We start from the raw sequence: 16,870 nt of genomic DNA on the forward strand, positions 1-16,870 counted from the left end.
ACCTCTGTGAGCCCTTTTTTTTTTTAAGAAACTCCGACATGGGAGGTGGGGCAAATCCATGTAACACCTTGTACATTAGACAGGCAGTTTTAAAAATTTTAAAATTCTCAAGGCTCAATAAGCAGTACTTTTTAAAAATGTTACACACATGGAATGACATTTGTTTTCTTGGTTGGTTTTCTTGACTGGTTTTGGTTTGATTGATGAACATCCAGACTTTTAGAGATGGTTTTGTATCCTTTCCCAGCTTTATACAAATCAACAATCCTTTATCGCAGGTCTTAAGAAAGCTCTTTTGACCGAGCCATGATGCACCTCAGACAATGCTTCTCATCAAGACAATTCTTACCAGGTGTGTGTTTTATAGTGGGCAGGGCAGCTTTAAACCACTAATCAATGATTGGGAACACATCTGACTTAAATTGTTTGGCAAAGATTGGTTTCAATTGCTCTTTAAATCTCGTTAGGCAACGGGTTCACTTACTTATTTTTCCCCATTCTGTCATTGTTTGCATGCTATCGACATTGAATATGAAAACCTATACATGTTTGGGTGGTTTTAGTTAAAGCCAACACTGTTTTTACATTTGTGTGATTTTGACAAAGATCAGATCACATTTCATGGTGATTTTATGCAGAAATGTGAGAAATTCCATAAGGTTCAGATACTTTTTGATACCACTATAAACGGTCACTTCCTGTTCACTCTTCATTGCCAGACCTCCCAGTTCAAATGGATTGGACATTGATCATCCTCAAAAGAAGCCGCACACTATTTTAAAAAAAAAAACAAGAAAACTGCTTTTGTTCGTGTCTATCTCACTGGATTATAAGATGTAGCTGTATTTACACTAAAAGACAGGCAGCCCATTTGACTGTCAATATCCACAAATATGACGCACTGGACTATAAGCCATCAGTGAAAAAAAATGCGGTTCATCGTCCAAAAATGACGGTGCTGATCAAAAGATTAGCTGTACAAAAAAGCCTTATTTGGCCATACTTTTTCCACCTTTTAGCTATCTACAACATTGATGTGTCTGCTTTACCTCTTTAACATTTGGCATCGGGTTAAATCCACATTGATTGCAGACAATGCTCTTGCATTCAGTGCAGCTGCTGTAATTGGGAGGGTCCTTGGAGCCCACGTTGAGCACCATCTTACAAAGAGGACAAGACGATTGGCCTTTTTTGGGAACATTAGCGGGTGATTTCGAAGGACTCGATGGAGTACGTCCACCAGGAGGAACCCTGGACTGCTCCGGTTGTAGTTTCTTCTCCTGAATGGCATTTTTGCTCTGCACTTGAGGGGAAATCGGCGGGGTAGTTTTGGGCTCATCCTGAACCGCCGAGGTTATCAGGGTGGATGCCGAGCTGAAAATGGATGAACCGAATCCGAACATTTTCCCAGTCACTGATTCCTCAGGTTTTGCCGTTTTAGAAGCACCGAACCCGAACAGGCCTCCAGATTCCGGTTGACTGGCTGCTGCCGGACTGTTTTTCTCCAGTTGTTGTTTCCGGGAGTCTACATTGACGTGTTTAGGACTTGCTTGGCCTTTTGGTGCTTCACTTTTGGCTGCTGATGTAGTTTGTGTCCTACTGGGTGAACCTGAAGAGGCAGGGGATGGCATTTTGGAGGGGGACGGCGTTGGCTTTTTCATCGGTGGTGCTTCAGCTCTCTTGATCTGGCAGGTCAGACAAAGCCACTCAGATGCCTGGAGATCGTGAAAATGAACAAATTAGTAAAATGTTCTCCAATTGCCTTACATGGATGAGAGCATATAGAGAAAATTGTTGTGGCTAATCTTGTTATTGGTGTTTTAATTCTCTCAAATGGACAAAAGACAACAACAACAGAACAACAACGAAAACAATAAACGCCTAAGCTAAACACATTTATGAAGAAATGAACAATTTAAACTAGGGCTGTCAAACGATTAAAATTTTTAATCGAGTTGATTACAGCTTAAAAATTAATCGTAATTAATCGCAATTCAAACCATCTATAAAATATGCCATATTTTTCTCTAAATTATTGTTGGAATGGAAAGATAAGACACAAGACGGATACATACAGTCAACATACGGTACATAAGTACTGTATTTGTTTATTATAACAATAAATCAAAACGATGGCATTAACATTATTAACATTCTCTTGAAGCGATCCATGGATAGAAAGACTTGTAGTTCTTAAAAGATAAATGTTAGTACAAGTTATAGAAATTTTATATTAAAACCCCTCTTAATGTTTTCATTTTATTAAAATTTGTAAAATTTTCAATCAAAAAATAAACAAGTAGCTCGCCATTGTTGATGTCAATAATTACACCATGCTAACTCATGGTACTAACCCATAAAATCAGTTGGACCCAAACGCCAGCATAGGGCGCCAAACACCAAAAAACAAGTATCAAGCGGAATTACACTGTACTGTCATTTTAGTCTGTTTGAGCAGGGCATGTGCGTTAATTGCGTCAAATATTTTAACGTGATTAATTTAAAAAATTTATTACCTCCCGTTAACGCGATAATTTTGACAGCCCTACAAAAAACATTACGTAATTTTGGAGTTTCGGACCAAAGCACTTTGCGTATTTTATCAAAAAATGTGGTATCGGTTCAGTATCGACATTGACCAATACTAAACATTGTCATCGGTGTCGGAGGGCAAAAAAATGTATCAGTGCAACACTAATTTTAATACTCTTTTTTAAATTTCTCTGTATATTGTGCTTATCGTATCATTAAAAAAGTAAAAAAAAAATTAAAAATCGGAAAACCAAGGGAAATTGAATTTTTAGATTAATGAGCAATTGCGTCATATATTTTAACGTGATCAATTAAAAAAATTAATTACCGCCCGTTAATGCGATAATTTTGACAGCCCTACAAAAAATTTTACGTAATTTTGGAGTTTCGGACCAAAGCATTTTGCGTATTTCATCAAAAAATGTGGTATCGGTTCAGTATCGGCATTGACCGATACTAAACATTGTCATCGGTATCGGAAGGCAAAAAAATGTATCAGTGTAACACTAATTTTAATATTCGGTTTTAAATTTCTCTGTATATTGCGCTTATCGTATCATTAAAAAAGTAAAAAAAAAAATTAAAAATCGGAAAACCAAGGGAAATTGAATTTTTAGATTAATGAGCAATTGCGTCAAATATTTTAACGTGATTAATTAAAAAAATTAATTACCGCCCGTTAACGTGATAATTTTCACAGCCCTACAAAAAATATGAAGTAATTCTGGAGTTTCGGACCAAAGCATTTTGCGTATTTTATCAAAAAATGTGGTATTGGTTCAGTATCGACATTGACCAATACTAAACATTGTCATCGGTGTCAGAAGGCAAAAAAATGTATCAGTGCAACACTAATTTTAATACTCTTTTTTAAAGAAAAAGAGGCATTAACATTATTAACATTCTGTTAAAGCAATCCATGGATAGAAAGACTTGTAGTTCTTAAAAGATAAATGTTAGTACAAATTATAGAAATTTTACAATAAAACCTCTCTTAATGTTTTCGTTTTAATAAAATTTGTAAAATTTTCAATCAAAAAAATAAACTAGTAGCTCGCCATTGTTGATGTCAATAATTACACACTGCTCATGGTGCTGAAACCCATAAAATCAGTCGCACCCAAGCGCCAACAGAGGGCGACAAAACACAAGTAACAAGTGGACATTACACTGTGCTGTCATGTGAATCTGTTTGAGCGGGGCATGTGCGTTTACGCGTCAAATATTTTAACTTGATTAATTTAAAAAAATAATTACCGCCCGTTAACGCGATAATTTTGACAACCCTATTTTAAACGCAGGCTGGACTGCGTGATTATGCCTTCAAGAAGATTTGATCCGACAATCATATCCATTTTTTTATGCATATGCCAATAGGCAGGCTTCTGTCAGCCCACAATTTAACCCCGTGTGCCCACCATGGGATTTACCCCAGTATAAATTCACTAAGAAAACAACAAATTATCAGCTACGGCGGCATTGCTGCAGGAGGGAAGCTAAGAAACAAAATCACAAGATGACAAAAATATTTCGTTGACGGACAATTTTTTCGTGTTTCGAGAAACTAAAACATAACGACGACGAATGCCAGAGTTTGTCTGACGTTGTTTGTCTGACTTTCTATCATAAGTTCACAATGCGTGACATTTTCTTATTGTACGTGTAGTACGTAAGCCTGCATCGTAACAGTGTTTGGGTCATGTCGCTCTTGAGACATGTGCTGGCAAACCTGCACCCCCCCTCTTACCAGTGTTTTGGATGTGCTTAAAGCTATAGCTTTAAGTTTCAAGTATACAGGTCATTCTCATAAAATAAGAATATTGTGATAAAGTTCAATATTTTCTGTAATGTACTGATAAGCATTAGACTTTCATATATTTTAGATTCATTACACACAACTGAAGTAGTTCAAGCCTTTTATTGTTTTAATATTGATGATTTTGGGAAAAAAAGTCAAGAAAAAACAAAAATCCCTATATCATGAAAAGGTACTCTAAAGAAGCTACTGAATCAACAAATTCACTCAAAACCCCTGCGAAAGATTCCTGAGGCTTTTAAAAACTCCCACCCTTAGTTCATTACTCAAAATCGCAATCATGGGCAAGACTGCCGTCCTGACTTTTGTCCAGAAGGCCATCGTTGACAGCCACAAGCAAGAGGCTATGACACAGAAAGAAATTTCTGAGCGAATACGCTGTTCCCAGAGTGCTGTATCAAGGCACCTCTGTGGGAAGGAAAAAGTGTGGGAGGAAACGCTGCACAACCAGAAGAGGTGACCACACCCTGAGAAAGATTTAGGAGAAGGGCCGATTCCAGACCTTGGGGGACCTGCAGAAACAGGGGACTAAGTCTGGAGTAGAAACATTTAGAGCCACTGTACACAGGCGTGTGCTGGAAATGGGCTACAGGTGCCGCATTCCCCAGGTCAAGCCACTTTTGAACCTGAAACAGCAGCAGGAGCACCTGACCTGGGCTACAAAGAAGCAGTACTTGACTGTTGCTAAGTGCTCCAAAGTACTTTTTTCAGATGAAAGCAAATTTTGCATGTCATTCGGAAATCAAGGTGCCAGAGTTTGGCGGAAGCCTGGAGAGAAGGAAATGCCAAAATGCCTGAAGTCCAGAGTCAAGTACCCACAGTCCAGTGACGTGCGGTCAGGGGAGGCAGGTGCCTCACCTGCCATCATGACAAAAAAATAATTATAGCATCAAATTTATATTAATATTTGTCCATTGCTCTTTATGTATGACTCATTTCAAACATTTTTTATAGTCAAAATCGCTGAATTTGCCTATTTCCTGTTCAAATAAAGAAATGAAACGAGAGGTGTGGCAGCAACGAGTAAAGCCTCACCTCTGAATGCGCAATCCATAACAAACTGGGTTGATACATGGAATTGGAGCGTGCTGGTTGCCGTACATCTGCATGTCGCCATTATAATGTTTCCAGATGCGTTTATTTGACCTGATTTTCCACAGTCTGGCTAATGTCTTTAACCCTTAAAGTTTAATGTTTGTTAGCGACATATTTAGTTTTGCTGATGGGAAATAAAACCGCAGTGAAAAGGCACAGGTTGCGGCAGATAGTACTCTGCCGCACTGAAAGAGGGCGTACGTGAAACTGGACTTTCCGTTAAAAGTGGACGCGATTAACACAACACCGGAGCTAAAAGGTTTGCTTCAAACTACGGGACAGAAGATAACTCGCGCTTTTCAAACGGACTGGTACACCCGTAAGGACTGGCTATGTGGCTGTCCTTCGAAAAATCGTCTTTGCTGCTTTCCCTGCCTTTTCTTCTCAACTTGTGCCAATGTCTGGACTAACACGAGATATTGTGACATTAAAAAACTACCACGAAGCCTCAGCAAACATGAGCTCTCGACCACTCACATTCAAAGCTTGATTGCTTGAAAAACTTTTGGAAGCTCAAGGATCGATTTGGTTTTGACGAACAGCAGAAGCTCAACGGTAGCATCCACATGCTAAGGTAAAGGAAAACCGAAAGAGTTTGAAAGACCTCATTAATGCATCCTGCATCCTAGCTAAACAGGAGTTAACATTTCGAGGTAACGATGAGCGTGTAAGCTCTTCTAAACGTGTCATATATGTACAACGATTACATGGTTTTGCTGAGAAAGATGAAAGGTTAGCTAGACATTTGGACACATCCACTGTGTTTTCTGGCTTGTCAAATAGAACACAGAACGATGTAATTGAAGCAATCCTCTCCATTGAGGCGGAGAGATTTTTTAAAGTAAAGAAAAATAAGGAGGACTTTTACAAAAAGGGCGTAGGTTTGCATAGGGACGGTAGGGACATAACACTACCAACTTTTCAGGATGCTAAAATTGTCCCCACCAACTTTAAGCAACCTTACCTTTTTTGCATGATATAATGTTCAGTTATATAGAGAATTTAGATCTTTCACTAGTTCCATATGTTGTAAGGATAGAATTGACCCTACCATTATTAAGTGAATTATTCTCATTATGTTTATGTTTGCTAATAAAAACCAGACATTTATTCAGGAAGTTTTCAAAATGTTTCTTTAGTATTTTTTGAAAACAAAGGTTTGAATCGAACAGTGTATCATCTGAATCAATGCACGTAAAAGTTATCAGTAGATAAGGATTTATTTTGCATTGATCATTTTGCCTATTAATTAATTAGGTTCATATACATAAGAAATGTGGCCCTTTGCCCCCTTCATCCAATCTCTTTGTCTTATTAATGTCCCGTCCCCAGCAAAAAGTGTACCTACATGCAGGTTATGCTGTTATATCGTCCCTACGAATGTTGAGACCAAAGCTATGCCCTTCCAAAGTAACGGCGGTTTTTGTGGTGAAGGACAGGCGCAAGACCACAAACAGTCTTCATTTCAATCTTATTAAAAAAAAAAAAAAAAAAAAAAAAGAACTTAGACTAAGAAAAATACAATAGAATATTTAAAACCTAAATTTTGGCCTTAAATAAAATATTCTTTGTTTTTCTTTTCACACTTTTTGTTTAGCAATCTGTAATAAATTGATTAAAGTATCAGAATTAAAAGTTTTAAAAACAACTGAATATTTCACTAAAGGTCAGAATTGAATTCTGTGGTTTTGTACACCACTCTTTACTCTCATTTATGTTGCATTAATTATAGAATTGCGACGGCCAACACATTGAGGGTGTAGAGCAAATGCATGTTATTTTCTTACTTTTACGTATCGATAATATGTACCGTGTGTGCGTGTTTTGTGAAGAATGCTGATGAGATATATCTCATATATGAAATAACCAGTAGCCAATTGAATAAGCTACCCTTTTTGGTTTATATATTTGGAAATCTGACACTAAAGGAGTCAGTGCCTCACCAACCATGAACCTCACCGCACGTCACTTCCACAGTCAGTGACGGTCTGGGGTGCCATGTCAGCTGCTGGTGTTGGTCTACTGTGTTTTATCAAGGGCAGGGTCAATGCAGCTCGCTATCAGGAGATTTTGGAGCACTTCATGCTTACATCTGCTGAAAAGTTTCATGGAGATGAAGATTTCATTTTTCAGCACGACCTGGCACATGCTCACAGTGCCAAAACCACTGGTAAATGGTTTACTGACCATGGCATTACTGTGCTCGATTGGCCTGCCAACTCTCCTGACCTGAACCCCATAGAGAATCTGTGGGATATTGTGAAGAGGAAGTTGAGAGAAACCAGACCCAACACTGTGGATTAGCATGAGGCCGCTATCGAAGCATCCTGGGCCTCCATAGCACCTCAGCAGTGCCACAGGCTGATTGCCTCCATCCCACGCTGAATTGAAGCAGTCATTTCTGCAAAACGATTCCCGACCAAGTATTGAGTGCATAGCTGATATAATTAATTGAAGCTTGACTTTTTTTGTATTAAAAAACACTTTTTTATATTGGTCGGATAAAATATGCAAATTTTTTGAGTTAGGGATTTTTGTTTTTTCTTGACTTTTTTGCCAAAATCATCAATATTAAAACAATAAAAGGCTCAAATTACTTCAGTTGTGTGTAATGAATCTACAATATATGAAAGTCTAATGTTTTTCAGTACATTACAGAAAATAATGAACTTCATCACAATTTGCTAATTTTTTTGAGAAGGACCATTAAAGCAATTCCTATTCAGACTTTTTTTTCGGTATTAAATTGGGAATCGGGTATCGGCAGATTCTCAATCTGGTGACTCGGGTGCAAAAATATGCAATCAGGATATCTCTAATTATCATTATTATTTTATTCAATTTTTGTGTTCCTTCATATCAAATGAACAACACTGCTAAGAAGCTACCAATCCTGTCCCATCAAAATAACCGTCACAGATCACAGCCAACCAGTGAATAAGTCAAGCAAAAAGAAAATAATTTAACCTAGTGAAATAAAGAAATGTGTGTGATTATATGCGAATAAATGAAAAAATATCTCGACAAGCTCCAAAATACTTACATCAGCGTCAGGCGGGCTGAAGCCACACAAGCTGCAGACTTCAGTTTTACACTGCGTGCAGGTTTTATGGTTCGGTGCTTCCTTGGTGTGCATATTGAGTTTGGTCGTGTTGCACACAGGACAAACTGGAGACGCTTTCTTAACGTCCCCCGTGGAGGGTCCTTTTGAGCCTTGTTGTTGGGTCTGCTGCAATGCTCCCACTTTTGAGGAGGCCTGTTGTGGTGAAGCTTTTGGGGAACTCAGTTGTTGCTGTGGGGACGGTTTCTGCGATACCTGTTGTTGGGGCGATGGTTTAAGCGGTCCTGATTGTTGCTGAGATGGTTTCTGCGACCCCGGTTGTTGGGTAGACAGTTTAGGTGGCCCTGATTGTTGCTGAGATGGTTTAGGGGAGCCCTGTTGTTGGGTTGATAGCTTAGGGGGCCCCGATTGCTGCTGGGATGTTTTTTGTTGCCCCGATTGTTGCTGTAGTGGTTTAGGAGATCCCTGTTGTTGTGGGGATGGTTTAATTGGTCCTGGTTGTTGCATGGATGGTTTCTGTTGCCCCGATTGTTGTTGTAATGGTTTAGGAGATCCCTGTTGTTGTGGAGATGGTTTCTGTAGTCCTGGTTGTTGCAGGGAAGGTTTAGGAGACCCCTGCTGCTGTCCAATTTTTGTCTCTTGTAATCCAGCTCCCGCTCTGTTGCTTTGAGGTCCAGGTTTGGGTGTACCTTGTTGCTGCGAGGCTTTCAGTTGACCGTCGGACTGTTTTGGAGGTCCTGCCTGGCCGTTGCCATGTGGCTGTGGGGGTCCCTGTTTTGCAGAGGGCTGGCTCCTCTGCACAGGAGCACTCTGGTTAGATTTCAAAGGTTCCTTCTGTTGTGGTTGGCCTTTGCCGGGGTCCGCCCCTGGCTGCTGCTGTCCACCTTTCGGTGTTTTATCACCATCCCCATCATCACCAAATAGGCCAAATTTGTTGACAGCTGAGGATACGGCGCTAAGTGGATTGGTCCCACTGAGGAATTTGGAGGAAAACATATTGGGATCTTCCTCTTGCTCGTCTTCGTCTTCGCCCTCTGTGAAGGAGCTGGAGTCTAAGGACGTGTCTGAGTCAGAGCAGGAACCGCTGTCTGTACCCTCGCCTGGGGCTCCAGCCGAGGCCTGGGGAGGAGCTTGAGTGGGTGCTGAGGAGAGCGCATCGACTGCCCCGCTGCTGCTGCTGCTGCTGCTACTGCTGCTGCTCCCTGGACTCTCCTCTGGCTCGGCATCTACATGAGACTTCCTGAAGAGAGGGAAGGGAGAGACGGAGGGTTGACAGGGAACAAGATAAGATGGAAGGATAATAGAAGTGAAGCAAATTAACATCCATTCATTCCCTGTATCGGAGCGTTTCCCTGCATGTCGAAGGAACGGAAACATGAATGCTCAAGAATCAATAACAAGCATCTGGAAATTATTTTTCCTTTTATACGTGAACTATTTCAGTGCCATTGACGATGATAGACATCCAATCTGGCTATTAAAAACTAAAGTAAAACTACAGGTCGTTGGGCAAACTAATGGGAACACCTTTTATGGACATCAACAAAAACTAATTTAATACGGTGTGTGTCCACCTTTATGCAGCAATTACAGCCTCTAATCTCCGAGGTATTGATTCATACAACTTGTGAATTGTTTCCAAAGGATTTTTAAGCCATTCTTCAGTTAGAATACCCTCTAAGTCTTTCAGAGACGATGGCAGTGGAAATCGATGTCTTAACTGAATCTCTAAAACTTAACATAAATGCTCAATAATGTTGAGGTCTGGGGATTGCGCCAGCCATACGAGATGCTCAACTTCATTAGTATGTTCCTCATACCATTCTTTAACTATTATGTCCAATAATTATGATGCCAACGCGTTTGGTGGTTCCATTATTTTGTCCAACCCCTGTAGTTTAAAACAGGGGTCTCCAACCTTTTCCACAAAGGCCCCTGTGGGTGCAGGATTTCATTCCAACCAAACAAGATGACTACACTTTTTCACCAATTTGGTGTTTTACAAGTGCAATCAGTTGATTGCAGTCCTTCGCTGCGTGTTTTAGTAGAAACCTCATTGGTTCAACTATCTGTGCTGGATCGGCAGGAACAAAAACCATGGCCCATAGTGGGCCTTTGAGGAACAGGTTGAAGACCACTGTTTTAAAGCAACACTTGGAATTTGTCGATTTTACCGACACCGGTGGACAAAAGCGGTAGTGTTTTGCTTTAAGGAAGACTGTGTTTCATGAGGACCAGCGCACAGTGTTGTAAAATCATCAATCAATCAAAAATCAAACTCACGTTCGCCTGCAGATGGATTAAACAACATTTGTTTCCAGCGGCTGTGTGAAGGATAAATAGTTATAAGGTAATGAATCCAGTTGTATCTAAACAGTAGCATATGTCGGTTAGCAACCGTGTGGCTAAGCCCACCCGGACTGGTCAGCGCTGACGAGTGAAAGCGAGTGAAAGCCGGGCCAAATTTTATTCTGTATATCCTTTAGCCCCGTTTTTTTTCCTCCTCGGACAAATCTTTTTTGTCTCTTTTGTTGCTCTGCCATCTTTGCAGAAAAGAGGCGTTATTCAACTAGTTGCCAGTTGACATATTATCACAAACGTTATGAAAATATTTTATAAAGGTTGAAAAGTTACCTAATGTTGTTTTAATCTGAATTTGAATTTATTTGACTCTGGCATGCTAGGACGGGCCCATTGACCTCTGCTAGCTTAGCCACTCCTAAACCCTGAAACTGATAAATATCCAACTTAAATTTCTGGTAGAATTGGTTTCAATTGCTCTTTAAGTCTCATTAGGCAGAGGGTTCACTTACGTATTTTTCCCAATTTTGTCATTGTTTGCATGCTATCCTTATTAAAAGAGGAAAACCTGCAGAGGGTTCACTTATTTTTCCCAATTTTGCCATTGTTTGCATGCTATCCTTATTAAAAGAGGAAAACCTATAAATGTTTGGGTGGTTTTAGTTAAAGCACACTTTTTTTTCATCTGTGGGATTTTGAAAAAATTCAGATCAAGTTTCAGATCAGACTGTAGATGTTGATATTTCTCGTTAAGCGTGTCCACCTCTGAAAATTGCAATCATTCATGTACGTATACGCCAGATTGAAAGTCTTTTTGAATTAATTAACACTCTCATTTCATTTTACAAAATCCAATGATGCCACCCAATAATCCTGAAGCAGAGCCTTCCCCCTTGTTACATGCCGATTATTACTCAGCGTCCACTCATGCTGTTACATAACATGTGATTAATTCTGCACACACACACGCGGACACTCCAGTAATGTCTGATTTGAGCATTTGGACATCACTCCAAGCCATCGAAGATCCACGAGTGGCACAGTGGCTTGCGCGTGGAGTGGTTCAGAACCGCTCGGGTGAACCGTGAAGCTGACAGACCAAAGCAGGCATTTGAAATGACCATTAGAGTAGCAGATTTCCTTTAGGGCTGATGCAAATTGTCATCTCTTTCCATTCCTGATGAGAACATCGCATTGCATTGCAGCACTGGTCCAGTCCACCCGCCCCCCTAACACATGACAGGTTGCAGCCAATCCACAACATCATCAAAATCACATCACCGAGGATCCACGACAACATGTTATAAACCTTGGTGGGTGATTGTACAGCGTGACGGATGAAGAAGTCATCCTCCACATTTCTGCGCGCGTGCCCTTGACCGGAAGATGCACTTCACGCTGATTTAGTTGGAAATAGCACGAAATACGCTAGATTCAAACGACCGAAGGAGGAGGGAAGCCCTGTCATCCTGTGTAACGTTGAGGAAAGGGAGGAAAAATATCCCCGCTCGTCACGCGCATCTCCTCCCACCCCACAGCATCATTCACCCCGCGCGGCCACAATGTCAAATGGCAAGTCGCTCCATGATCCGGTGAAAAACAGGGGCGAGTACCTTCAGTGAGATCCGGTCCGTGCGGCCATCCCGCTCCCCGATGCGCTCGCCGAGTGCGTGGCTGGAGAGAGACGGAGGGCACACGGGCATCGGCGGTGGTCGGAGGGAGCGAGGATCGGCAACATCCTCCAGAAAGATTGAAAAAAAATGCCTCCCGCTGCAGTGCGCACGCGTCAGATCTGACAGGTGATCGCGATGCACGGCCAAGGAAATTAAAGGGGACGCGCAGGGGTTTGGGGTCCACGTGACTCACGTGACGACACTAAAAACCTGTTGAACTGCAGTGATTGAAAATTGATGAGACGCGTACATCACTGTCATCGCGCACCTATGAATATTGTATTGTTTTGGACAGTATTGCATTGATTTGTGTTGGGTTGTACTGTATTGTATTGTAATTATCTTACACAAAAATAATAGTGATAAATATAACATTAATACACATCATCTTAAACATTGTCGACTTATAATATGCTTAATAATTATTATTTTTAGGAGTAGTAATAGCAGCTCAGAATTATTTCTTATTTGACAAGTAGTCAAAAGGTGTTTATTTTATTTAATTTTTGGATCTTTTTTTTTACTCATTTATCTGTTAATTAATTTTTTTCTTTTTTTTTCTGGTATTCATTAGGGCTGTCAAAATTATCGCGTTAACGGGCGTTAATTACTTTTTTAAATTAATCACGTTAAAATATTTGACGCAATTAACGCAGATGTCCCGCTCAGACAGATTTAAATGACGGTACAGTGAAACGCTCATTTGTTAATTGTGTTTTATGGAGTTTTGCCGCCCTCTGCTGGCGCTTGGGTGCGACTGATTTTATAGGCTTCAGCACCCATGAGCATTGTGTAAGTAATTATGGACATCAACAATGGCGGGCTACTAGTTTATTTTTTGATTGAAATTTTACAAATTTCATTAAAACGAAAACATTAAGAGGGGTTTTAATATAAAATTTCTATCAAAAACTTATACTAACATTTATCTTTTAAGAACTACAAGTCTTTCTATCCATTGATCGCTTTAACAGAATGTTAATAATGTTAATGCCATCTTGTTAATTTATTGTTATAGTAAACAAATACAGTACAGTCCTTATGTACCGTATGCTGAATGTATATATCCATCTTGTGTCTTATCTTTCCATTCCAACAATAATTTACAGAAAAATATGGCATATTTTATAGATGGTTTGAATTGCGATTAATTGCGATTAATTACGATAAATTAATTTTTAAGCTGTAATTAACTCGATTAAAAAATTTAATAGTTTGACAGCCCTAGTATTCATATATGTAGGTTGTATGTAATTTTAGGAAAACAGGTAAACATCAATACACTGCTTGCCAAAAGTATTGGCACCCCTGCAATTCTGTCAGATAATGCTCAATTTCTCCCAGAAAATAATTGCAATTTTTTTTGTTAGTAATATCATCATTTATTTTGCTTGCAATGAAAAACGCAAATGAGAATGGGAAAACAAAAATGACCATCATTTTACACAAAACTCCAAAAATGGGCCGGACAAAAGTATTGGCACCCTTTGAAAAATCATGTGAAGCTTCTCTAACTTGTGTAATTAACAACACCTGTTACTCACCTGTGGCACATAACAGGTGGTGGCAATAACCAAATCACACTTGCAGACAGTTAAATTCTATTCTATTCTATTCTATTCTATTCTATTCTATTCTATTCTATTCTATTCTATTCTATTCTATTCTATTCTATTCTATTCTATTCTATGTCAATGCCTTGTCAGCTAAATTGGATGTGCAACTCCAGTTATTTACACATACAAGATAAATTGTAAGACAAAAAATATAAAAATGCAAATCTAGAATCAAAACATATTTGCATTTTTATACTAAAAATATAAAAAGGCAAATATAAAATCAAAACATATTTGCCTTTTTATATTTTGTTTAACTTACAATCCAGTAGGACATGAGACATATGTTAATTCTCTCTCTCTTGCTCTCTCTTACTCTAACGTCATCCATCAAAATGTCCCCCATCCAAGATTGTTGAGTATATGCCAACCCATTCTTTGAATAATCACCAAAATGTCAACTTGAGATGGATTTGTCATAAAGTTAAGTGAGCAAAGTTTTGCCTGCAAAGCATTTCTCCAGGGATAAACCGGCTAGGACGTGCTGGCTTCCATCAACAACACAAATTCAACCTTCTTCCAGGCATTTCCTGAGTTTCACTTGCTGTTTTTTGTTTTTAATGAGGACACGAGGGCCAGACGGTAAATATCCAGAGGCGTACAGCACCTCTGGAAGGTCACTGCTCCCCTTTAGTGGCCTTCACGCTGCCTTTTGTTTTTGCTACCAGCAGACACACACTAGAAGATGTAATGTGCACAGACAACCTACTCAATGTCATCCTGATGTTGGTGAGAAAATAGCAAAATCTAACTAGTATAAATAGAAATGTTAGACTTTAATGTAGTGTGTTGTCACAATTTAACCATTTGACCTCTTTATTCCCAAATTAGTCACCATCCCATTTAGAGTACATTTTAGAATGCATTTAAGATACATGCTGATAATAATAAATTTTATCTTATTCATGTGTTTAACCTACAGAATGCAGGGTTTCGTATGTCTCTTTAGGTGTTTGTTTGTGTTCAAGATAACTCAAGAATGAATAAAGGGATTATTGGAAAAATTCCTAGATATATAGTGGGGCAAATAAGTATTTAGTCAACCACTAATTGTGCAAGTTCTCCCACTTGAAAATATTAGAGAGGCCTGTAATTGTCAACATGGGTAAACCTCAACCATGCGAGACAGAATGTGGAAAAAAAAAACAGAAAATCACATTGATTTTTAAAGAATTTATTTGCAAATCATGGTGGAAAATAAGTATTTGGTCACTACCAAAAGTTCATCTCAATACTTTGTTATGTACCCTTTGTTGGCAATAACGGAGGCCAAACGTTTTCTGTAACTCTTCACAAGCTTTTCACACACTGTTGCTGGTATTTTGGCCATTCCTCCATTCAGATCTCCTCTAGAGCAGTGATGTTTTGGGGCTGTCGTTGGGCAACACAGACTTTCAACTCCCTCCTCACGCCGTGGCGTCAAAATGATAACAAGAACGGTGAGCAAAAATCCCAGAACCACACGGGGGGAACCTAGTGAATGACCTACAGAGATCTGGGACCACAGTAACAAAGTGTTGAGTTAATTATCGAGGGTTGATTGAATATTTGCTTGTGCTCATATATACCTAATACATATTTTTTCTTATTGATATAACCAGTAAATGATTATTGCTTGCTATAATAGGTTGTAGTATAAAGTGTTATAAAGTGTTAAAGAGGGTCGGGGTGACAACTGCCTTGCTTCATGGCCGCAACATTGCGTAACTAGAGCTTCTGGGACATCTTCAGCATCTTATGTCTAGACTTTCGAGGACATCTTCCATTCCAGGACATCTTCCATTGCAGCAGCGTTGCATAACTGAAGTGTCTGGGTCATTCTGACCACTTTATCTAAATGCCCTTGCTTACACACATGTATTTAGTTAGTTCCGCCTACATGCTCACACATAGCCAATCAAAATCACATGGGTGTCTCCAGCTTGCTTTACCCCTCCCTTTAGGGCGGCACCTTCTGTGTTAGGACAAGCCCCTAATAAAAGAAAGAGCAAAGAGTTTAGTTTTAGATCAGTTTTGGTGACTAAACAGCGTAATCTAGCATTTAACTGTCTAGTCCCTCCTTGCTCTCCTTGGCCAAGAAAACTGAGTGTCTTCTCTCCTTATTTTTGGGTAATTTTACAAATGTCTACCTAAGGATCTATTTTTGAACTTGACACAAAGGCCACTATCAGTATCACAATGAGCCACCAGGGACTCAAATCCTGCACTGCCAGCCGTGTCCCCCTGCTGAAGAAAGTACACGTCCAGGCCCGTCTGCGGTTCGCTAGAGAGCATTTGGATGATCCAGAAGAGGACTGGGAGAATGTGATATGGTCAATGAAAACAAAATAGAACTTTTTGGTAGAAACACAGTTTCTCGTGTTTGGAGGAAAAAGAATACTGAATAGCACCATACCCACTGTGAAGCATGGGGGTGGAAACATCATGCTTTGGGGCTGTTTTTCTGCAAAGGGACCAGGACGACTGATCTGTGTGAAGGAAAGAATGAATCGGGCCATGTATCAAGAGATTTTGAGTGAAAATCTCCTTCCATCAGCAAGGGCATTAAAGATGAGACGTGGCTTGGTCTTTCAGCATGACAATGATCCCAAACACACAGCCAGGGCAACAAAGGAGTGGCTTTGTAAGAAGCATTTTAAGTTCCTGGAGTGGCCTAGACATTCTCCAGATCTCAACCCCATAGAAAATCTGTGGAGGGAGTTGAAAGTCCGTGTTGCCCAACGACAGCCTCAAAGTATCACTGCTCTAGAGGAGATCTGCATGAAGGAATGGGCCA

General features: G+C 39.7%; 1 protein-coding gene across 5 annotated transcripts in view; it reads right to left on the reverse strand.

Moving 5' to 3' along the window:
* Nucleotides 1–12,588, reverse strand: part of pclob (piccolo presynaptic cytomatrix protein b) — a 121,814-nt gene extending 109,226 nt beyond the window's left edge. For 3 of the 5 annotated variants that reach the window (XM_057837237.1, XM_057837236.1, XM_057837233.1), the window contains exons 1-3: nucleotides 12,419–12,588; nucleotides 8,487–9,744; nucleotides 1,050–1,715 (exon numbers count right to left, since the gene is read on the reverse strand). In XM_057837237.1, coding sequence (XP_057693220.1) covers nucleotides 1,050–1,715; nucleotides 8,487–9,500 — 1,680 coding nt within the window. In that variant the 5' untranslated portion in view covers nucleotides 9,501–9,744; nucleotides 12,419–12,588. The remainder of the gene's footprint in view (nucleotides 1–1,049; nucleotides 1,716–8,486; nucleotides 9,745–12,418) is intronic. The other 2 variants (XM_057837238.1, XM_057837234.1) reach the window with 1 other exon arrangement.
* Nucleotides 12,589–16,870: the final 4,282 nt, after the last annotated feature.

The sequence above is a fragment of the Corythoichthys intestinalis genome, chromosome 5, assembly GCF_030265065.1.
Source record: "Corythoichthys intestinalis isolate RoL2023-P3 chromosome 5, ASM3026506v1, whole genome shotgun sequence".
NCBI classification, from domain to species: domain Eukaryota; kingdom Metazoa; phylum Chordata; class Actinopteri; order Syngnathiformes; family Syngnathidae; genus Corythoichthys; species Corythoichthys intestinalis.